Below are 24707 nucleotides of genomic sequence, written 5' to 3'. Positions count from 1 at the left end.
TGCCATTTGAAAAACATCACCTTTTGGCTAGAGGAGTGGTGGTGATGGCTGTCACTCATGTTTTCAGTATATGGTTCTGGCTACCATGTAGAATGTAGATTGTGTTGGGAGAGGCAGATGGGAGTAGGCAGAGGCAGGATAATTGTAGCAAATATTGTGGTAACCAAGCAAGCATAGACTGTGTTTGGTCCAGGATCTTAGAAGGAGAGGTAGAAGAAATCAGATTCTATATACAGTTTGAGGGAAATAAGGACAGGATTTGTTTATGTGATTAATGTAAGCTACGAAGCAACCAAGGATGACTCCAGAAGTTTTGGGCTTCAAAGAGATTACATGATTAAGTGAACTAAACTAATGCTATATATTTGAAAGTTTTCTTGTGATAGAGAAGCTTTGAATAACACTAAGAGTTTTTCATGATCTTTCAGTGGAACATTTATAAAAACTAAATTTAAATATTTACATTCATTTTTATTAATTTTCCTTTCCATAGTTCTTGCCAGTAGCCTCAGTCCATTTCGTGAAGGAAGATTTATAGAGAGGAGACTGCGATCCTCATCAGAAGGCACTGCAGGGAGTAGCAGAATGATTTTGAAACCAAAAGATGGAAATATAGAAGACGTGAATAGCTTAAGAAAGCAAAGAGCAGGTTCTTCATCTTCAAAAATGAACAGTTTGGTAAGTATACACATGTCTACCTCTAATAAAATAATGCTGTCTATATCTGGCATGTTCGTGCCTCTGGCAAAAGGAACACAGACTACAGGATAGACACCTTATATTTGAAGGGAAAATTGGTTTACATAGTTGACATTACAAGTCAGAGAAACGAATTTTTCACCTAGGTCAGGATGAAGTTCACAAGGACAGCTTTCTTTAGTTCCTATCTTTCTTGCTTCCATGGCAAGTTTGACATTCTCTATTCTAGAATCAGACCCTTGAATACAGAAGCCAGGAAAAATGCTGAACATAAGGATTTCCATTGACACATCATTTCACATCATCTCTCCACCAGATAGCCCTCTAGAAAATACTCTTTTGTAAATCACATTTACTCCAGTACCACTCTTAGTCCCTAGTAGACCCTAACCTCACTGTCCTCCTGCAGAGCCCTTCCACAAAGAGTGAGGAGTGGGTGTGCAGCTTTGAGGGCCATTGTGAAATGCCCATCCAATGATCGCATACGTTGGAGGTAATCAAGATACCCCATTCCTGATCCAAATTGCAGAGCCTGCTTTTAGGATAAGGATGGAGGTGGGGTATGTGGGGAAGGCATGGTCTAAGATTGTATGTGTGGACTAGAGTGTCACAGAGGCATCTGTATGAAGCTCCCTCATAGTATGAGATGGACCCCAGGGGTGGGAAAAGTTGAGGGGTGAACTGCAGCCTGGAGTCCACACGGTCTCAGGTTTCACAAGTATTCGAGTGTGATTTCTTTTGGAGATCACTTTGCTCACCTTCTCACAAATGTGTCTTTTATCAGCAGTGTATTTAACATCTATTATCTAAAAATGTTTCTTTAAAATAATCTTTCTACCTACCTATCCATGGATATATGTGAAAATGTTCAAAAATAAATCACTGATATCATCTCTATTATTTTACATAATTGGGTTTCGACTGAAAATATTAGGTCATTGAGATCTGATAATTATTTTATGAAGAAGCCTTATGTTAGTAAGGTAACATTTTGTGATAGCGAAATCACTGTGCTTGATGTTAGAGGTTTTAATCATTTTTTTCTGGTGTGGCCATTTCTTAATCCTGGACAAATTTGTAACCACAAAATAGCAAATGATAATGGGCGTCTTGTTTTATTATACTAAAAAATGACTAGGTGAGTGTGTGTCTACATTTGTACATATGGACACATATATTTCATCCTTTGTTTTGTTCCTTTGTGCATTGGCTGTTGAATCATTATTGTTGCAATGGATATTTTTGGTCTAAGTATGAAAATATGTTAAAAAAAGATTTCCAATTGATGCACCATTAAAAGTTAGGACTAATGAAGTAATACGAAACATTTATCGTCACATCCTTTACACTATTTCTTCATGGAGAGGTATTTATATTACTAGGGGTACACTATTCAACTTGCTCAAAGTTGTTTCTTTTACGTATTCTTTGATATGTGTTTTTCATACTGCATTTAATTTAAATAATTCTAGTTTGAGACCAGCCTAGGAAAATATTGAGAACTTATCTCTAAAACAAATTTTAAAGATTAGCCAGAAGTGGTGGCTTTCCCCTGTAGTCCCAGCTACTCAGGAGGCTGATGTGGAAGGATCACTTGGGTCCAGGATTTGGAGGCCGAAGTGAGTTATTGCACCACTGCACTTCAGCCTGGGTAACAGAGTGAGACCTGGTCTCAATAAAATAAATAAATAAATAAAATTTAAAAAGTACTTCTTTAATATTACAAAGTCAGTATTTTCAGATCTACTTTTTTTTTCTTTTCTTTTCTTTCTTTCTTTTTTTTTTTTGAGACAGAGTCTTGTTCTGTCATCCAGGCTGGAGTACAGTGGCAAGTTCTCAGATCACTGCAACCTCCGCCTCCTGGGTTCAAGTGATTCTCCTGCCTCAGCCTCCAGAGTAGCTGGTATTACAGGTGTACACCACCACTCCCAGCTAATTTTTGTAGTTTTAATAGGCACAGGGTTTCACCATATTTTACAGTTTGGTCTTGAACTCCTGACCTCAAGTGATCCACCTGCCTCAGCCTCCCACATTGGGATTATAAGCATGAGCCACCACGCCCAACACACAGATCCACTTTTAAGATTTAAAACTCAGAATGTCAAAACAAAAGAAGTGATTTTGTTCATTTGGGAGGCCTTATATTTAAAATTTCAAGTGTGCTTATAGTATTTTCGTGTTTCCACTAGATGGCAGAAAGGCACCATTGCCATGGTGGTGGACAGTACATCAGTGTTGTAACAGAAACTTGGTAAAAATACTGTACATGTTCACTGGATTTACAAATGAAACTTACTGAAATAAATACTAAAACTTTTGAATTTCCTAAAGAGAACTACCAAAAATGACTTCACAATCTTACCATCTTCCTTTGGATTCTACAAGTTATGTCTCATTTTTCAGTCACTTTACAGTTTATTCATTTTTTAATTTTTATTTTTAGTTTTTTTAAGGCAGAGTCTTCCTCTGCCATACAGGCTGGAGTGCAGTGGTTCAGTCTCAGCTCATTGTAACCTTCCCCTCCCCGTGTTCAAGTGATTCTTGTGCCTCAGCCTCCTGAGTAGCTGGGACCGTAAGTGTGTGCCACCATGCCCAGCTAATTTTTATATTTTTAGTAGAGATACGGTTTCCATGTTTGCCTGGCTGGTCTCGAACTCCTGACCTCAGGTGATCCACCCACATCACCTCCCAAAGTGCTGGAATTACAGGCATGAGCCACTGTGGCTGGCCAGTAACTTTATACTTTAATTAATTTAAAATGCAAAAAATATGTTCTTTAACTTGTAGCATTATAAGGAAGAAATGGTAGGGATTATTTAGTTCTAGATACATCTGAAACAAGTGACATATATTTGGAAAATTGTTGCTCTATGTGTGAAAAGTAACACATTTTCTATATTCTTCTTTGAAAATAAGCAACTGTGTGTATTTATGAATACATCCATGGTTCAGTTATTTTATTTTAAAGAAATTATAATAGAAATATGTACTTTTAATGCTTGTTTGAACCAAGGAACTACTTTTAATGCCTGACGTGTATTACCGCATTCAGTCCTCACAACAGTACCACAAACTAAATGATGCTGTAGTGATCAAATTTTGCGAAAGTTGAAAATAGGCGCTGAGAAAATAAGCAGCTTGCCTAAAATGACATAGCTAGTAAATGGCAGAGATAAGATTTGGATTTTGATCCTTTCTAAGTTCAAATCCTACAATCTTTTGGGAAAATGTATTAGATTTAAAATTAATTTGAGCCATTTTTCAACTGTTTACATCGATTTAGTGTAATGAAATAAAACATTTAAAGCAATCTAACCTTGCTTGCTCTATGTCTAGGCTGCAGCCTTCTATAAGAGATACAAAAGAGGAAAACAGAAACAATATTTAGTGCTTAATATTAACTTAAAATGCAGTACTGTTTCTTGATATGCTGATCAATAGTATCAATGTCCTTACTGAGAGATATCCCATCAAAAAGAAACTTTGTCACAAAAGAGGATATTCATACTTAGGATATATGTAATTTTTTAAGTAATACTTCTTGTTTTTGTAATACTTTGTGAGTCCTAACTTTTAATGTTAGGATTAATGAAGTCCTTCATGTAGTTCATGGGGATTTCAATTCTAATAATAAAATGTGGCTCTATTTATTAAGATGCTGAGCATTTCCTGAATGACCAAAGAGATTACTTAATGGATTAGATATAGTTAGATATACCAAAGTTCTATTCTTTTATATAGTTTTGGTCTATTTCAGCCTGGAAGGGAAAGGATAAGATGTATGAACTCTTCAATCATTAAATGCTGAAAACAAATTGGGATTTGCTTATTTTTATTACAAGAAACCATAGTAAATTTGGAACAATTTGAAAAGTGTTCACATTTATTGTATTTTTTCAAACCACTTTATAATATTTTTCCAATTTTTCTCTAATGAGTGACTTTCTGAATACATTCCTTGGGATTGTCCAAAAAATTTAAAATGCATTTCTAGAAATAAGTTAAAGAATTTATTTCTTTAAAGAACATATTTCAGGAACTTTCTCTCCAAACTATGATATATAAATGTATACATCTAAGGATTTGTCATGGGTTCTTCAACAGCTTTACATAGTGAATTCTAACTCCCTAAATATTTACAAGATTACTCTATAAAAAAATCAATGTGAGGGTAGATTCATACACAGTGAACAATACAGAAGACCAAGTACCATTCAAGGAAGGAAGAATGCCTAGGTAGATAAGTCAGAATAAACCGGGTTAAGTGATAAAAAGTAACTTCTGCCAGGCACAGAGGCTCAAGCCTGTAGTCGCAGCACTTTGGGAGACCGAGACAGTCAGATCACTTTAGGTCAGGAGTTCGAGACCAGCCTGGCCAACATGGCAAAACTCTGTCTCTACTAAAAATACAAAAATTAACTGGGCATGTTGGTGCATGCCTGTAATCCTAGCTACTCGGGAGGCTGAGGCAGGAAGATCACTTGAACCCAGGAGGTGGAGATTGCAGTGAGCAGAGATGGCCGCCACTGCACTCCAGCCTGGTGACAAAGTGAGACTGTGTCTCAAAGATAGATGCATAGATAGATAGATAGATAGATAGATGAAATAAATAACTTCCAGAGCCAGTGAATTTGTATAATATGATTTTCTTTCTCACTTAGGCTACATGTTTATTGTAGAAGGTGTTGGGGTTCTGTTCAATGTCTGCTTCCTGTATTCAGGCTGTTGAAGCCGCTAACTTTGCAAACATTGCCTTTCACCGTGGCAAAAAGAAAGAGATCTCTGGAAGTCCCTGTAATAAAATGCTTTGGATTGTGAAACTCACCCTACTTCTGCTCACAACTCATTGTTCAGATCTAATCATATGGCCCAAACTGGAAACAAAAGCAGTCAAAAAGAGTAATCACTTTCCTGTATCTGGAGGTGGAGACTTAGGTTTGGTGAGCACTTAATGACTGTCATATTCCCAAATATTTTGTTGTATCCAAGTTCTATTAATTAACCAAGATTTCCTGCTTGCCTTCTCTTTCCCTTTTGTCCAAAGCCATTTAATGGGCCCTGACTTTGTGCTTCACACTGTGTTGGTCTTTGTGGTTGAAAAAGATGAAAACATCCCTGAAATTGAAGAATTCTACAGGTTTTATTCTTTAGAATATGCTCTTTTCCCTGCTTAAAGGCCTTGAGATGTGTATCTTAAATGAACTAAAATTACTTTTTTCCTTGACTCCAGGAATCTTTACTATTTTTGTAAGTATTTATTTTCATTGCACCAAGCAGTTGGTTTTGAAAGCTGTATTATCTTCAGATTGCTCAGCAAATGCGTGTGCAAAGTTGCCCTCTGTACTATTTGTGCCAAGTGATTCAGACAACTTTGATTTATGGCCAATTTTACTCTGACACAGCATTTTTTCTCTCATTTAGCATCCTGATGCTTTTATGTGGAAACTGTGAGTGACACAGTAAAAACATAACTGTAGGACTTTGGTAGAATAACAAGCCAGATTTATATTTGATTAACAAAAGGTAGTTACTTGCAGATTTTTAGCATCTCATGTCACATGTTAATTTTTTGGTATATTGAACTGCAGAATTTAGCTATTATTGATAATGGTAAAATAATAGAAGACTGTACTCTACTTGAGATAACCAAGTACTTTACTGTGCATTTACTTTCTTCTGGGGCCTGCTGTTTTCATATTTATTAGCTTATCCTTTATTCATTATAATTCTTCATTTATTCATTCATTAAAGCATTCACAGTTTCTTTCAATAAATATTTATTGACAACCTGCTCTGAAGAATCAAAGATGAAAGGGACAGTACCTGAGGATTTTTGAGTCCCAAAAAGGAGACATAAGGTTAAATATTATCTTGTCAATACAATGTATTTAAACATTTTGGTCATCTTTATGGGTGGGGCATGCTTGATTTGGATTGTGAGTATCAAAATCCACATTTAAGATTTAAAATGGGCACATGAACTCCTGTTTCTCTGATTTGTCTGTACCTTATCTCACACGCTCAATGACAGCCTTAAATATATGCATATATTTCTTGTGTCTTTTGTTTATTTCTCTTACTGAGACCCAGCTGCTCGTGCTGAGCAGGTATGCTGAAAGTTGGGACAGTAAAGAAGAATGTACAAAATGAATCTCATGATTAATATTTTAAAAATCAGTTGCAAAACACCCCACTTATACAATCCACCAAGAAAAAGAATCCTACTGGGCTCATTTGGTATATGCACCTTCGCGCCTTTGTTTCATGGCATGAAAGTTGTTCGAGCTTGAAATTAAAAACAAGACAGGTGTAATTAGAAGATCTAATTTAAAAATTTATCTTCTTAATCTTGAAATCCTTAATGAGACTTTCCAGTATGTAAAAATGTTGCTCTGGAGAGTTAAAATAATGATTGCAGCTTTTAGTGTAACTCAATACAATTAAAGCAAATATTACATGGTTACAGGGACATCTAATAAAAAAGGAAGCCATTAATATTTTTAAGGAAATAGAGCCACATGAATCATCCACCTCAATTCTCATAAAGGTTAAAGAAGAAAATCACAACTGTCAGTCATTAAACATGAAATTACATTTGTTGATAACTGGTATAAATTTTAGATTAATAGCCCTAATCCTTTATGCCTTTATTTGTTTTTCCAGTTACTGATCATATTTTTCTTTTAGTATCCTTCTAAATTTTATCATACATATGACACTCACCACATGGTTATTTAAATGTGTCTCATTTTACCTTACAGATTTCAGTCTTTTAAAAGCAAGGAGCTGTGTATATACTGGCATTTCTAGCAGTCATTAATATAGCACATGGTGCAAAAATAGACATCTAATAAATATGAATAAATTAAAGGTAAAATTTCTGGTTAGGTAATGATATATGCTTACCTAGATGTGAATTCAGGCTTCTATTACAATAATTGTGTGTGGTATGCTTATGCATATTTTTGACATTTTAATTTGTTATACAAATATACAGATATTTCTTAGGATGCACTGCCTGATAAAGCTCTGGCTTTTTTGACACTTAAGTCCTTGATTAGGAAGACCATACCAATTATGACATTGTTCCAGTAAAAGCATAATTTATTTTAGAATTAGCCTTATAGAGTGGTTTCTAGGATTATACAAGTACAATAGTTATAAACTGGCCATACAGTGAGGACAAGAAATAGTCAAATATTTGTGATATTCATTAATCCCATTAAAAATATAATGTCTTGGTCAAATATGGGTAAGGGAAAAAATTCTGTGCATATTTTATCTAGTCAGGCTCACTTTATTCTTATAAGCTTATAGATTGAGAGTTGCCTTTAAAAGCAGGATTGAATAAAAATGTTTTATTCACTTTTGTCTTTCTGAACTTTGAGATGAGTAATTCTCATTTAGAAGCTGTCACAATTTGTATGTTTGTGGGGCAAAATTAGGAATAGTTTATTCATAGACTTCACTCACTTCTTAAATGGTTTTAAGATCAGTTTCAGTAATGCTTAACATGTACATTTCCACTTCTGTGATAACATTATTAAACTTATTTTAAAATTTTTAACTATTACAGGTACATAATAAGTGTATATATTTATGGGGTATATGTGATATTTTGATACAGGCACCCAATTTATATTAACACTAATCGCATCGGGTTAATTGGGGTATCTGTCACCTCAAGCATTTATCATTTGTTTGTGTTAGGAACATTCCAATTCCACTTTTTTGTTATTTTAAAATATACAATAAATAATTTTTTGACTATAGTTACCATGTTGTGCTATAAAGTACTAGATCTTATTCATTCTACATAACTATATTTTTGCATACATTAATGTCCCCACTATTTCCTGCCCCCTCCCCACTATTCTTCCCAGCTTCTGGTAACCATCATTCTATTCTGTGTTTCTGTGACTTCAAACATTTTAATTTTTAGCTTCTATGTATGAATAAGAATAGGCAAAAGTTATCTTTCCATGCTTCATTTATTTTATTTAAAATAATATCCTTCAGTTTCATTTATGTTGTTGCAAATGACAGGATCTCATTTGTTTTTGATAAGTGAATAATATTCCATTGTGTATATATACTGCATTTTCTTTATGCTTTTGCTTGTTGATGGATACTTAAGTTCATTGCATGTCCCAGCTGTTGTGAATAGTGCTACAATAAACATGGGAGTGCAGATATCTCTTTGATATATTAATTTCTTTCTTTCTAGTGTATACCTAGCAGTAAAAAAGCTGGATCATATGGTACTCTATTTTTAATTTTTTGAGGAATCTCCAAAGTGTTCTCCATAGTGGTTGTTCTAATTTTCATTTTCATCAACAGTGTACAAGTGTTCCCTTTTCCTCCACATCCTGTCAGCATTTGTTATTTGCCTGTCTTTTGGATAAAATACATATTTTATGTGCCTGTTGTCTATCTGCATGTTTTCTTTTGAGAAATGTCTCTTCAGATCTTTTTGACTATTTTTAAATTGGATTGTTTAGTTTTATTTTTCTATTGAGTTTTTCTAGCTTCTTAGAATATTCTGAGAATAGCTTACAAATATTTCATCCCCTTCTGTGAGTTGTCTCTTTACTTTGTTGATTGTTTATTTTGCTGTGCAGAACCTTTTTAGCTGGATATGATCCCATCTGTCCATTTATGCTTTGGTTGCCTGTGTTTTTGAGGTCTTACTCAGGAAAGTTTTGCTAAGGTCAATGTCTTGAAGAGTTTTCCTAATGTTTTCTTCTATAGTTCCCTAGTTTGTGGTCTTAGATTTAAGTGTTAATCCATTTTGATTTGATTTTTGTATATGACAAGAGATAGGAGTCTAGGTTCGTTCTCTGCATGTGGAAATCTAGTTTTCCAGCACTATTTATTGAAGAGCCTGTCCTTTCCCCTATGTATGTTCTTGGCACTTTTGTTGAAAATGAATTCACTATAGCTGTGTGGGTTTATTTCTGGGATCTCTACTCTGTTCCATTGGGATGTGTGTGTCTGTTTTTATGACACTACCATGCTATTTTGGTTATTATAGCTTTGTAATGTAATTTGAAGTCATGTGATGTGATTCCTCCAGTTTTATTCTTTTTGCTCATGATGGCTTTGGTTACTATGGGTCTTTTGGATTGTTATGTTGATATTTTAGGATTATTTTCTGTATCTGTAAAGAATGTCATTACGTGAAGTATTGACTGTAGTTGGTTGTATTTTGATATGGATTGCATTCAACCTGTACATTGCTTAGGTAACTGGATATTTCAACAATACTGATTTTTCCAATTCACAAACATGGAATATCTTTCAATTTTTTGGTTTTTCTTCAGTTTATTCTATCAGTGTTTTATAGTTTTATTGTAGAGATCTTTCACTTCTTTGGTTAAGTTTCTTCCAATAAAGTTTATGTATCTTATTTTTATTATTATTTTAGCTATTGTAAATGGTAATGATTTGTAGATTTTTTTCAGATTATTCTGTTGGCATAAATAAATACTTCAGACTCTTGTATGTTGATTTTCTGTCCTGCAGCTTTACTGAATTCTTTTATTAGTTATGATATTTTTTGTTGGAGCCTTTAGATTTTTCTAAATATATGATCATGTTTTCTGTAAGCAAGAATAATTTTGTTCTTTTACTCCAATTTGGGTGCATTTTGTTTTTTCCTTTGTCTAATTGCTCTAGCTAGGACTTTCAGCACTGTGTTCAATAACAGTAGTGAAGTGGTCATATTTTCTTGTCTTGTCTCATGTCGTAAAGGAAAGGGTTTAAGTTTTTTCCCATTCAGTATGATACTGACTCTGGGTCTGTTATACATGGCTTTTATCATGTTGAGGTATGTTTCTTCCATACACAGGTTTTGTCTAGCTTTTATCATTAAGGGATGTTGAATTTTATTTAATGTGTTTTCATCATCAATTGAAATAAGATATTTTTTGTTTTTCAACTGTCAATATGATGTATCATGTTTATTGATTTGTATGCATGGAACCATCCTTGCATCTCGGAGAGGAATCTCACTTGGTCATGATGAATGATGATCTTTTTACTGTGTTGTTGAATTCAGTTTGCTAGTATTTTTTGAGGATTTTTATATCATGCTCACTAGAGATATTGGCTTGTCATTTCCTTTTTTTTCTAGTGTTTTTGTCTGATTTTGTGATCAGGGTAATACTGGCCTCATATAATGAGCGCAGAAGTCTTCTCTATGTTTTGGAATAGTTCATCTAGAATTGGCATTAATTTTTCTGTAAATATTTGGTAGAATTCAGCAGTGAAGCTGTTGGGTTCCAGGCTTTTCTTTGATGGGAGGGTTTTTATTCCGGCTTATCTTGTTACTTGTTATTCATCTATTCACGTTTAGGATTTCTTCATGGGTTAGTCTTGGTAGGTCATATGTGTCTAGGAATCTATACATTTCTTCTAGGTTTTTCAATTTATTGGCACATAGTTGCTCATAGTAGTCTCTAATGATCCTTTGCATTTCTGCAGTATTGGTTGTATTCCTTGCCCAAGGACTGAAGATCTTGTGACCTGTTTTTCAAAGTTATTCAGGACCCCATGCCACTTTGGTCAGCTGGTGGTGGAGCTAGCTGGAGCTCAGATTCTTATCCCTAGGAGGGAGGATTCTCCTCTGGCAGGGCCTAAATGGTTTCTCTGTGAGCGCTGGTGTAATTCAGTTCTGTGTTGTGTTCTCTTGTGACAAGACAGCACCGAGTTCCAATGCAAAGTCTCCCAATCACTCCACTCTTCCTCCCACAGGCTCACAAATTTTCTGTCTTTGTGATGCCAAAGGATGGAGGAATGGTGGTTTGGGCAACACAACACTCTTTCCTATCCTCTTCAATTCCTCTCCTTGACATGTTATTAAAACCAGGATACTATGATTGCTCACCTGACTTTTGGTTCTTATGAAGTTGCTTTCTTGCCTGAATATTTGTTCTGTTTGGTGTTCCGATAGGGGGACAATCACTTGGAGTTCTGTTCAGCCACTTTGCTCTCCTCCTACATTATTAAACTTACTATAAATAGTCATGTTGTAACAATAGTTGTATGAAATAATGTATGTTAAAAGCCTAATTAAAAACTGTACTTGTTTTACCAAGAAAATAATTTAAAAGGACAGTAGTAAAGGAGAATTAGAGATCTTTTTCCTCTAACCATACTAATCTAGGATATACTTTAGATATTAATAGTTTATATCCCTTTAAAATTAGGAAGTTAGAAAACTAAGGTTGTTTACCTTTTACTTTTCAAGTTATGTTACTTTTAATTGCATCAAGTTTTATCTCTTAATTTTCTGTGAGGTGACAACTGCTTTGTTCCTTATTTAGGTAACTGAATGGGCTGGCACAGCTTCCATAGCATAAGAGATAATATTTATTGATTCAGGATCTGTGTCAAATCTCTGATCATCTGAATAGGTGTACAATTTGCAGCACAGAATTGACCTTCAGTAAATTAACTACCTTTTCTGAGGTGACAGTCACTGGGATCTGAAATTTGTGTATTATTTATTTTAGACAATGAAGAAAATTAATTTTATAGAGTTATTCTATGATGTTGAAATTTAAACACATTAACATTAATAAATTAAGTTAAAGGAATTCTGACTCCACATGTACAAGAAATATATTACTAGTGAAGAATTATATCCAATATTGACCATTAGAGTTAAAATATATAGAAATATCTAAACATATTCATACTGTGTTTAAGTAATTTTAAAATTGAGACAGTAAAACAATGTAATTTACAAGTGAATCTGCATATACGATTTCACAGTCTTCCTATATGATGACTTTTTTGTTTAAACTAACCATTTCTAAATTAGAGTAGCTATCATTTTATCACTTTCATAATCTCATTCAATGATTCTTTTACTCATGCTAAAAATTTGCTCTAAAATGCCTTTTTCATATGTATCCAACCTAAAACAGGCTACCTACCAATTCTTTTCAATCCCTCTATTAGGCTCTTTATTGTATACATTTGTAATTATATACAAAATTATTTTCATACTTAGCTAGTTATCTCAATGCACACAGTGATTAGTCTATGTGTCAGTGAGAAACAAAAAATTTTATTGTCAAGAGAGACATCAGAGCTCTTACCAGGTTTCAAGAGAGATAAGTGCAGTAGGGGTTGGTCTGGAATATCCCCCCTGCTCCCCAGGCCCTTTTTTTCCTACATCTGATGGGCCCTGGCCCAGGATGTTGGATGAGGTTTGGAGGGTTGCGTGTGTGCCAGTGACCTCATTCATACAGAAGGAGCCATCTCATTATGAAGCATCTCCATTTTATACTCAGTGATGTAACACAGATGGACATTTTTCAGGGAACCATATTCTATATATTTTTAGATTCCATCTTTAATTTTCACAAGCAATCCAGATATATTCTGCTATAAGCAATCTATAGATAATCTCCCCTAGTGAAAATGCTTTAATTTGTTTGCTAAAAGTCTATCATTACTATGCTTACAAGGAGATCCTACCAGGTCATCTGCTTTCTTACTTTCAGGAAAGCATATACCATTTTCCCCTGTAAGAGGGAAAATGGATCACAGGCTAGCTGCTTAACCCAGGCAGCAAGTGCAAACTTTGAATGCTCTCCTCAAACTATCTGTCCTGTTCTTGCAATCCCCCTCATTCATATTTTTACCCATTGGTCTTTATTTCCTTTGATCTTAGAGAAATATTTGTGTTTTTCATTTCTTCTAAGAAAAAATTTTACTAGTTGTCCCTATTTTAAATGCTCATGTACTTTAGAATGGCACTCCTTTAGTATGTTTCTTCTGTTTTCTTTTTTCCCCCCATCCCTTCATTGCTGCCAGTTGAAAACACTGCCAAGTTTTCCATCTTTGAAGAAACAAAAAATAATTTTGTTTTCTGTATCCTGCTTGCTCCTAAACTTCTCCATCCTAGCCCTCTTTTTCCCTACAAGGCAAACAATCCTGACACTTGCCATACTCATTTTTTCACTGCCTATGGATTCCTCAATTTCATGTACTTTAGCCCATATAATATAGTTTCTCAACATCAGCATTATTGAGATTTTGTCCTGAATAATTCCTTGTTAGGGGGACTGTCTTGTACATTGTAGGATGTTTAATAGCATTTATGACCCCTACCTAATAAATGCCAGTGGAACCCCTGGTTGTGACAACTAAAAATATTTTCAGACATTGTCACATGTGCTTTGGTAGACAAAAATTGCCCCCAGTTGAGAACTATCTAAAGTTATCGGCAGTGACTTTGCTGATTTTCTTTTTTTTAATCTTCATTTTTTATTCATTTAACAGTGTTGAGGATTCTGTGCACTTACTCTCTTCTTTTCACAGTGCTAACTCTCCTGTGGTTATTCTCATTCTTCTTTGCTCTTTTCAGATTCCTTTTTAGGCTTCTTCATACCCACACTTTAAACACAGCTATTTCTGCCATTTGATCCTTGACTGTACTGCTTTTTCATTTATCTGTCGTATTCTAAAACTTAAGATAGAGGGGAAGTTTTAAATGGATTCCAAACAAAAAGGCTAGGAATTTGTTATATTGGAAATCTGACAAAATAAAATAGACATGAAAATCACAATATGTTAGATTTATAGAAATATAATGATGGAAAATTTATTTCTGTAAGAAGAATAGCCAAAACTCTGAAGACAATTACTTTGGAGTAGATGTAGAGAAATATGCAGTGATTTTGCCCTAATAGTTATCAGCTTCTCTCCTTTTTTTCTTTTCTTGATGTGTATTGCTATTTTAATTTTTGTTTCCATACACGTATATTTCAGCATCCTTTTAAAATAGTCCAGTAATTCTTAATGTCCCCTTCTGTGTCTAAAGTCACTTTGAAGAAGCAGCAATTCTGTTATTTAAAGTAGGACCTCCCTATTAGAATCAGGAATGTAATACATTGTAATACTAATTTCTGCCCTCAGTGCTATCACTGATCATTATGCATTATTTTTCCAAATTGACAGCAGCTGAAGTCAAGCAAAAGGCAATGGCAAAAGTTGTGGGCATTGTGCAAGCAGCATGTATTAGACAATCCAGGAAACTTGGCAACCCCTAGAGACACACACATTGCCCACATCTGCCCTGCAGTGTGGTCTCTGCAACTGCTGTCTCTGCTTTGTCTCCTTCAGAGCTTCCCAGGGACTGTGTGTCAGGCTGAATTGTGCCTCAGGCTGGCTCTGGTCCAAGAGGAACTAGTGGTGTGCAGAGGGTGTGTGTTGGGGAGGGGTGGGAAGTTTGGAGCATGACTTTAGAAGAAAGGAAAATCTGTAAAATATCTTTAGTTTCTAAAAATAAATAAAGTAATAAAATGTACTAACTTAGTGAGCACAAACACTTTTTGTAGTATTTTCATGCTTTTCCACACTTTTTTGTTTTCTAAAGGCTTTTGGTACCTCCTAATCTTTCATATGCTATAGAATGTACTCTTTTATTTTATCTTTGTGAAACTTGTCTGAAATATAAGTGCATTGTTTAAAAATCGAAGTCACACATTCTTCACAAACAACATGAACAAAGTAGGAACACTTACAAAATTGGAATTCTTTTTTGTCAGTTAGATGTGATTTTAACTTATTTTAAGCAAATACATGATATGTTAAAAGGAATAATTGATTTGGGAAAGGACACCGAACTCCATTGTTGTTTCAGTGAATAATAATAATAATACTGCCCATCTCATACAGTTGTCATAGAATCAAATAATATAGTTTATGTGAAAAGGCTTTGTAAGTTTTAAAGTGCTATTCAAATGAATATGACAGTGGTTTTTATTAATAACGTGTCAAAGCTAGAGACATTGAAAAACAAATAATATTGCCTTTTAAAGTAGTGATTTAGAAAAGAAACATTTTAAAAATCAAACGCACATTTAGGATATTTCTTTACCATGACAGTATTAGTTCCTTTTGGCCACAACAAAAAAGTTCTAAATGTTCAAGTTATTTATCTATTAGATCTTTATAAGGGTAATGTGCTATTTACTTGATTTGTATTTGGCTATATTTTGAAAAGTCATACATTTTTCACAATCTTCAAAATCAATTTATAAGCACTTAGAAAAATATTAACTGAGCAGTATGCTTAAGATTTGAATACTCTGCTATGATTTATGTTATACTTTAGTTAAAAAGTTTACTCAACTTGGTTATTTTCTGATTATTAAACTGGGAAAAAAAAGCATCTGCTCGTAAGACAGGGGTCTTGGCAATTTACGGAGAAATTAAATTTGCGTTTTTTTCTTTCTTAAGTAAAAAGCAAGTTTACCCATTGTGGACATTTATGTGAATACTTAGGTAAATTATTATATAATAACTTGATAAATACTAATTTTAAAGTATCTTTTGTTAAATTTTAAGGTAATGCTATTCAAAATAATAATAGCCAATAACTTCAAAGACCAAAAAATAACGTAGAAGAAAATAATTAATTGTAGATTATTGATTTTCCATAAAGAATAAATTTTGAAAATAGTGTATTTAGTAGTATTGATCAGTTCTATGATAATTTAACATCTCCAAACTTTGGTGAGAGAAACTTTTTAAACACACTCGAGTTTTTGCACTTGTCTTTCTTCTTTCTTCATTCTATTGGAAGAATACTTCCACCAGTAGCTTATTCAGCTTGAATATTCAAACTATCAGAGATTAGAAATAGAGAGTTGCCAGCTGTAAGGTAATTCATATCATGTATTACGCTTCGGTTAGGATGAGACAGTCTGTCTCAGCATGCTGTTACCTTCAGTAGATTTATGTTCCAAAGTGTGGATACATTAATACAAATAGTGACTTTAAATGAAAAGCAGATCAGCCACCTAGCTATGGTCCATGAATCACAGTGATTTTCTTTCTCTCTCTCTCTCTGTTTTTAAATAATAATAAAATAGTATGTAGAAAGTATTTCTGGGCCAAGTGGGTACCAGAGTACATCGATGCTAAAGCATTAACTTGACCCAGCAGTCCACTGGAAGTTGCGATAGCTGAGAAAAAAAAAGAAGTGAGAAATAGATGTTGGATTATATTTAGAAAAAGAGAAAGAAACTATTAATGCGTGCTTTTCTGTAATAGCATTTGCCTCTTTAGGAAGTCCTGCATAACAAAGGAAGTTGGGACGCCATTCAGTTTTATGAAGTGATACTATGATTTCTTGGAGGGAACTTACTATTACACAGCTGGAAGCCTGTAAGGTCTGTTAACTAAAGAAGTTCAAAGATAGCCACAGTTGTTCAGTATATAGTTTTGCTTTGTGTTTTTTTGATTCAGTGCAGTGGGGTTGAACATAAAAGATGCTTGAATGTTCAGCTTTTCATGATTCATTCCTTGTTATAAATAGACCATTAAGTAATTTTTGGGAAGTTAGAACAAGCAACCTATACAAATGATTGCTACAGAAATTGTTTTTTGCTTTTGTAAAACAATAAAATAAAGTGATTTACAAATGTTGGTACTACAGCTTTGCTAAAAATTTTTATATTATTTTAAAAATAAGAATACTTTCAACGTAAGATAGTAAATTATTCTGGTTTAATAAGCAAGCCTTTTTGTTTTGCTAAAGCAATAGATAAAAGCTTCACTAAAAAAGTATTTCTTTTTCTTTTTTATGAAGCATGAGTGTATAATAAAGTAACAGTAGAATTGCTTAGGATAAAGCAGCAACCCAAATTAAAGAAAACATTAAAAAATAATTTTATTAGATGGACTTAATGGCCAAATAAGGCAAATTCTCAGTTTGACCCAGTGCCAGCTATATGCCCATGGTGCATTAGGTACTATTTTAGGGCATGTGGATGACACAGGCAACAGGAAGAGAAGATTTCTTTACTTGTGGCAGCTGAGTTACATGGTATTAAAAAACTAAAAAAAAGTCTTGAATCTTAAACATTTAGATCTACCAGAGTCCTGAAATGCCTATGTTTTGAAAACAGAGGTTCCTTACCCACAAGGACACGTTACTAGAATAAGTAATAAATTACTAGTTCTGGATTCTATTACAGATCTAAGTAATCAGTCAAGTGACAAACAGTCCACAACCAAATCTGAAAATAAAAGTGAGGGGATGTAATTGGCTTATAGTTATTGGTGAGGTGTAAAGCAAAGGTTTAAGTAAAGTAAGTCCAATTCATTTCTTCAGTGAATGTTGTGGACTATCTACCATGAGCCAGAAACTGGGGTAGGCATTATGTGTTCCAAGAAATGTGAAACAGCTTTTGAAAAAACTTTCTAAGGTTGTATTATGCATTTGTTCAGATAATCTGTTTCTGCTAATTGCCAGAGTCAAAAAACAGAACTTGTTGGAAGTAGAACTCAGAAAAGTAAAAGGAGGTGTCTACACCTCTATTTTTATATTTTCCCCTCTGTTCCCTTTTTCTGCCTCTTCTTAGTGTCAACTTACTTCTTAAAAACAAAAAATAAAATATTACTGAAAATAACAAAACTCAGTTGCATATTAATAGTATCAGATTCAAGAGAACAGATAAGTTAGGTATTGCTTCTTCTACTGTTCTCGCATGTGAATATTTTACTTTAAAGAAAAAGTTAACCAAACTTACTTTCATGCTTTATAGAGCCAGCATCACTTTAGTTATGCCATATCACTTCAGTTTTAATAAGTAAATTGTATTTTATTTTTTTGAGATGGAGTTATCTTGCTATTGTTGGCCAGGCTGGAGTGCAATGGTGTGACCTCCGCTCACTGCAACTTCTGCCTACTGGGTTCAAACGATTCTCCTGCCTCAGCCTCCCAAGTAGCTGGGATTATAGGTGCGTGCCACCACTCTCACCTAACTTTGTATTTTCAGTAGAGATGAAGTTTCACTATGTTGATCAAGCTGGTCTTGATCTCCTGACGTCAGGGGATTCACCTGCCTCGGCCTCCCAAAGTGCTGGGATTACAGGTGTGAGCCACCACACCCAGCTACTTTTATTTAACAATAATTTCATACTTACAGGGAAGTTAGATAAATTATACAAAGAACTCCCATAGGACCTTTAGATAGATTCACAAATTGTTGATCATTATCACATTTTCTTTCTTTCTCTCTTCTTCTCTCTCTGTGCTAATACAACCATGTATTATCTATATTATTTTTGTGAATCATGTGTGTTGACTATAGACATCATGATTCCTTTTCCTATATACTTTTGCATGTATTTTCTAAGAAGAAGGATATTCTCTTACATCACAAGATAAATATCAAAATCTGCAAATTTAAGCTTGACACAATATTTTATTTAATATAAATCTATATTAAATTTTTTCCCAGTTTCAATTAAAACAAAATCTAGGCTCCAAACCAGAATCATGTGTTGTATTAATTATCATGTCTCTTTTCTCTCCTTTAATCTGAAGTAGTTTCTCATCATTTTTTCTCTTACGTGACATTAACACTCATGACACTTATTTGTGGACTAATTCATGACTGCTTGATATTTCATTATTAGATTCAGCTTATGCAATTTTTAGAAGAGAAACTACATGTGTAATATATTGTTCTTCTTAGTGGATCATGTCAGGGGGTGCAGAATGTCAATTTAACTCATTCCTGGTGATGTTACCTTTGATCACTTGGTAAAGAAAGTGTTTGCTATTTCCTCACCTGGCTGTGGAAAGGGACACAGCTGAAGCCATGACTTTTACATAGGGTGCACTCTCACCTACACAATTGTAATGGGCAGCGGTTCCAGATAAGACATAGACTCAACAGTTTTGATGTTGAGTTGTGGAAAAGACCATAGCACTAACCAGGAGTTAGACAAGAAACAGAATTACAGAATTTCTCAGAAACTAACACACACACACACACACACACACACACACACACCCACACACACACACACACACAAACCCAGAACAAAAGAAGAAATAAAACCAGGAAAAATCAGAAGAAAAAAAAATCCAGGGGTTTTTTCAAAATTGTCAAAGTATAATTTTCAAAAGTTGAAAAATGATTTTATACAAATATAGATTGGACAAGAATCAAAAATCTACTCATTAGTAAGAAAACCTGTACAATGTAAATTGGTTCAAAGAGCATTTGATATACTGGATATTTTTAGCAATTTAATAGACGTATGCTAGAGTAATACTGGAAAGTTGGATACAAAATTGGTTCAGGTACTGCAGGACAATTATCTATTACTATTCAAAAACATTTGTATTATCATTGGATACAAATTTGCAAGTTACCATCTAAGTTCATGGAGTCAGAGTTCTTATAGTAAATATCAAAATCGAACAATTGTATAATCTATTGAATGTAGTAATCTTTGAGAAAGACTTTTAAACAATGCACCAGTATGTGATCACCTTCTTGGCCTTCTTTATGTGTTGTATTCTTAACACAACTGTTACAATTGTGAGCTCAAGAGAAACCAAGAGAACAGCAATTTAGTCCTAGAGAAATTTATGTGTAATTGTGATAATCATGAAGTATTTCAGGAAGGCCGGAGTATTGGAATAAAGGTGAGATGCTATGTTAGAAAGGGGTAAAAGATAGAGAAGAGCCAGGTCCGGGAGAGTCATGTATCATATAATGAGAAGTTGGGTAGGAAGTCAGGAGCTATTGACGGTATATTCTCTATACCTCTACATTGACCAAGGAATGCAGACTACTCAGGGAAGGGGTTGTGACCACCGTGGACTAGGCAGTAAGTTCTGAAAGCTGAGGCCAAGTACTGAAGGGGATTTAGTTGAGAGATGTTAGTTGCCAAAACACAACAGCTGGGAGAATGCGTTTCAGTCCTGATTGTGGGGGTCTGGAAGTTATACCACTTCAGCCATTGGAGTATCTATCTTCACAAAAATTCCTTAAAATTAGATATTATTATTTTTCACATATTACAAATGAGGAAATTGAGGTATATGGATAGTAATTAATACGAATAAATATGCTAATATAGTGGTTTTTAATCTTTTTTTTTTAACAAGATCCCTTGAAAGTCTTAAAAATTGAGGATCAAAAAGAATGTTGGTTTCTGTAGGTTGTATCAATTAATGCTTACCTAATTAGTAATTGAAACAGACATCTGAAAAACAGTAAGTCATTTTCAAGTAATAATAATTAACCCATTATATATTAAATAAAATAATTTTATAAAAAATCTATATTTTCCCAAACAAAAATATTGATGAGAAGAGTGGTATTGCTTTACATTTTTGCAGATTTCTTCATTGTCTGGCTGGGATTTTCTCTTTCTGCGTTCAATCTGGTGTAATATGTTGTTTTGTGAAGAATATTAGCCCACACATAGATATGTTGTTGGAAAAGGGTAATTCCTCATAGTTTAGTTGAAGGCAGGATCTGAAGCCATATTGATGAATTTTTTTATACTCTGAAATAAAATGATGATACTGATGTGAATGTCATACCTGTAGAAACCCTTTTTGAGTCATTACTCTTAAAACCAGTCACATTCACTGCTAGTTTTGGGACTTGATCCATCCAAGGTAGTGGTGGTTCTCCCTGCCCACTATCTTCATGCTTCCTACTTCACTTGCTCCTTTCTACCTATTCCACAATGTCTAATTCAAGTCCTTTTTCCATGTGAAACTCTCCTGAAATATTCCAGACTTTACTGATTTAAATCTGTTTTGGACAAATGATTTTCTGATTGCTTTCTTTCTGTTGTTTTCTATTTTCTTTTCCTTCTGCTTTTTTTTTTAAAATCATCTGCAGTTGTATTTGTAACTTGTTTAAACCAAAAGAATTGAAAAATTGAAGTTCCTAACAATGTTCATTCTTTTGTAGCTTACACAAGAAACAGAAGTAAAACCCACAATATATGTCATTTTCTGTTGTGAAACAAAGATATTTCATGCTGATTACCCTATGAGGGCTTGAGTCTTACTGATTGTCTTACTCCAGCATGGTGCTTAAGCATAGTATAATATTCAGTTAATTAATGTTTATTGAGCTGAATTTAATTGACTGGATCTGCATTTTCATTTATACAAAAATACTGAAAATATATTATTTTAATCAGATGTGCTTGCTGTCCGCTTCAGATAAAATTGCTATTTTTTTTTTTTTTTAGTGAGCTTCCATAGTGACAAAAGGCATCTCCTGTTATGCTTTTGTATATGTTGTGTTCTTCAGTGTTCAGCTATTCCACATGAGGTATATATCTTCTTATTGTATTGACATCACAACAAAGTCCAGAACCAAACTAGTTAATGCAATAACATAAATTAGCCCTATGGTTTTCAATTTGTAGACCATACATTCTTGGTAGGGAGCTTAGTTTCTACAAGTGTTCCCAAGTAAAAGTAGCATTTGTTGAATAAATAACATGTTGCACATACATGTGTTTCTGTGGGTTTAAGTGTTTGTTGTAATTTTCATAAATTATTTATATATTTATGTGGTTTGTAAGATGATTTTTGGGAAAAATAATTATTTTCTTTTTATAGAGCTCCGGACTAGTAAATCCAATTGCCAACTTTCCCCATTACTCACACCAAAAATCTTGAATTTATTCTTGCCTATATTCCTTCTCTGAAAACTCACATTTACGTCATTCCCAAATTCTTTTGTTTCTTTTGTCATAAGACACCCAGAATCTGACCAGTGCTCACCATCTCTGCCACTGCTATGTGTCTGGGTGGCCTCTCTGGCTGCATTCTTGCCGTCGCCTCCCAGCTGCTCCCCTACTTTTGGTTCATCCTTGCTCCCTTAGTGTGTTCTTTTCAGAGCTGCTAGAGTGATCCTTTTAACATCTAAATTAAATTATGTTATGTCTGCTCTTAACATTTCCCAATGGCTTTTCACTATGGCCCAAATTTCCCTACACAATTCCATTCCTTGCTTTCACTCTCCAGTTATCTCTTATTATTTTACCTTTCTTTTGCTAACCACTTTATCCTCCTTAATTTTTCTCAAGCTTGTCAAGCAATTTCCCACCTCAGTGTCTTTGCACTTGTAACTCTTGCTGCTTCCACCCTTTCTCCAGATTACTGCATGTTGTCCTCCCTCATTTTCTTTGGGTTTCTGCTCAAGTGTCACCTTATCGTTATGTCATCCCTGACCATTCTCTATAAAACAGCAACCACTTTTTTTTAATCTTCCTGTATCTGCTTTACCCTGCTTAATTTTTCTCAATAACATTTATCACTACTTTACATAATATATACTTGTTTACTTATATAATGTGAGGCTCGCGCAATACTGGAACAAAAGATCCTTTAGGGCATGCACTGTGTTTTTTTTATTTTTTATTTTTTTAGATAATGAAACATCCCGAAGCCTAGAACAGGACTTCAAACAAAGAAGGCATGGAATACATTTTAAGCAAATAGAAGAAAAAATAAATAATCGAGAAAAAGATTTACTAATTTGTTTTAATGTTTTATTATTTTATATTTTCTTCTTAATGACAATTAAATATTCCATCTACAGTGTCATATTTTTCCCCCAACACTTTGAATGGATTTATGCCACTGGAATAGGACCTTGCTAAACCAGGCTTTTCACAAAGTTCTGAATTACATATTAATTTCTCTTTTGGCCTCACAGCAGGAGGATGAAATACTGCAAATGGTAGAAGGATTATTTTTTACTTTAAAATACACATACTAATGCATGTTGGGAGGCTCCAAATTTATTTATTTATTCTAAAACGTTGATTTACATTTACCCTCAAAAACTAAAAGCAAGGAGAGTTTGACTTCTTTGTTCTTTCATAGAAAATATCCTGTGTAATGAGAGACTTTAAAAAAAAAAAAAAGTCCTCAGAGAAAACTTCACTATTACTCAACTTGTTTCTGTTGAATTGAATTTCACTTTGTGCTAGTTTAAAACATTTAGAAATCAGACATTTTGGCATAGCTTTTGTATTCAAAGAAATTATTAAGCAAGTAGTTATTAAGCAGTAGTTATTAAGCAAGGAAAAAATAAAAGGCTGTTGAATCAGCTATGAAGCATATTGCATAATTTGTTAATTTTAGACTCTCAGTAATTCAATTAATTTAACCTGACAACTTTTCTGTGTTTTACAACTTGGCAATTTCTAGAAATTTAATAGGCTTCCCCCTTTTTATTTCTAACCAATCCCATAAGATTCACAAGTCTTGGAAATGCTAATTTCAATCAGAGTACAGTTTAATTTAAAATTTCATTGTTAGTTGTAGTTATTCATCCATTTCAGAGAGTTATCGACAATCCAGCCCAGTGCCATTTGTCAAAATGAGCAGTCAGTTCATCCTGGGTTTAAATACTAAGCTGGAACATTTAAAATTTAACCTAATCATATGTTTAGTAACAATAAAATTATAAACAAATTTATAATCTATGCTTAATATGTCTTTTAACATGACTTTACAAATACTCAAGACATGAATAACAATAATGGGTTTCCACTATAAAGAGACCTGTGATATAATGTGGGAGAAATTGAAATTATTGCAAATAGAAAATGCTTTTTGAGAACTGTTATTGTCATTATAGGATTGATAATTTTGCAGTTTTTGAAAATCACTCTATTTTGAAGATCAGCTGAAATATCTGTTTCCTCATATATAAATTTTTAACAGAATAGCATCTTTACTGCTGCATTGTGAAGTGAAATCCGTAAAAGTGTTATTTGGTGAAGTGCTTAGCTCTGTGATCTTATGAGAGTTTTATTATCTTCTTTCTAGATGAAAAATATCTCTTGTTTGTAATCATCTTTAGCATTAGCTTGACAATATTTAGATGATATATAAATCAGATTATGATGCCTAACCATTAGTATCACAGCAAATGAATTTTTACTCTCTGGAGTTCATAAATCCACAAGGAGCATTTTTAAAATATAATATCCTTTTGATAAAACTAGAGATTTAAAAATTAATTTTTACATTATCCCTTAAGACTCCAAATATTATACTTTTTGTTATATTTGTTTTTACTAGTCTAGACAACTCAAATAAAATAGCTAATATTCTATGATATTTACTTACCAAATCCATTTACATTTATACTGCTGCTGCTGCTGCTGCTTCTGCTGCTTCTTCTTCTTCTTCTTCT

The 24707-nt window shown here is 33.7% G+C and overlaps 1 protein-coding gene across 4 annotated transcripts in view; it reads left to right on the top strand.

Moving 5' to 3' along the window:
- CCSER1 (coiled-coil serine rich protein 1) overlaps positions 1-24707 on the top strand; it is a 1343925-nt gene that overhangs the window by 151963 nt on the left and 1167255 nt on the right. For all 4 annotated transcript variants that reach the window (XM_032239846.1, XM_032239847.1, XM_032239848.1 and 1 more), the window contains exon 3: positions 494-678. In XM_032239846.1, coding sequence (XP_032095737.1) covers positions 494-678 — 185 coding nt within the window. The remainder of the gene's footprint in view (positions 1-493; positions 679-24707) is intronic.

The sequence above is a fragment of the Sapajus apella genome, unplaced genomic scaffold (genome assembly GCF_009761245.1).
Source record: "Sapajus apella isolate SASKATOON/1434 unplaced genomic scaffold, GSC_monkey_1.0 scaffold45, whole genome shotgun sequence".
Taxonomy (NCBI): domain Eukaryota; kingdom Metazoa; phylum Chordata; class Mammalia; order Primates; family Cebidae; genus Sapajus; species Sapajus apella.
This window is presented reverse-complemented; position numbering and strand designations above follow the sequence as displayed.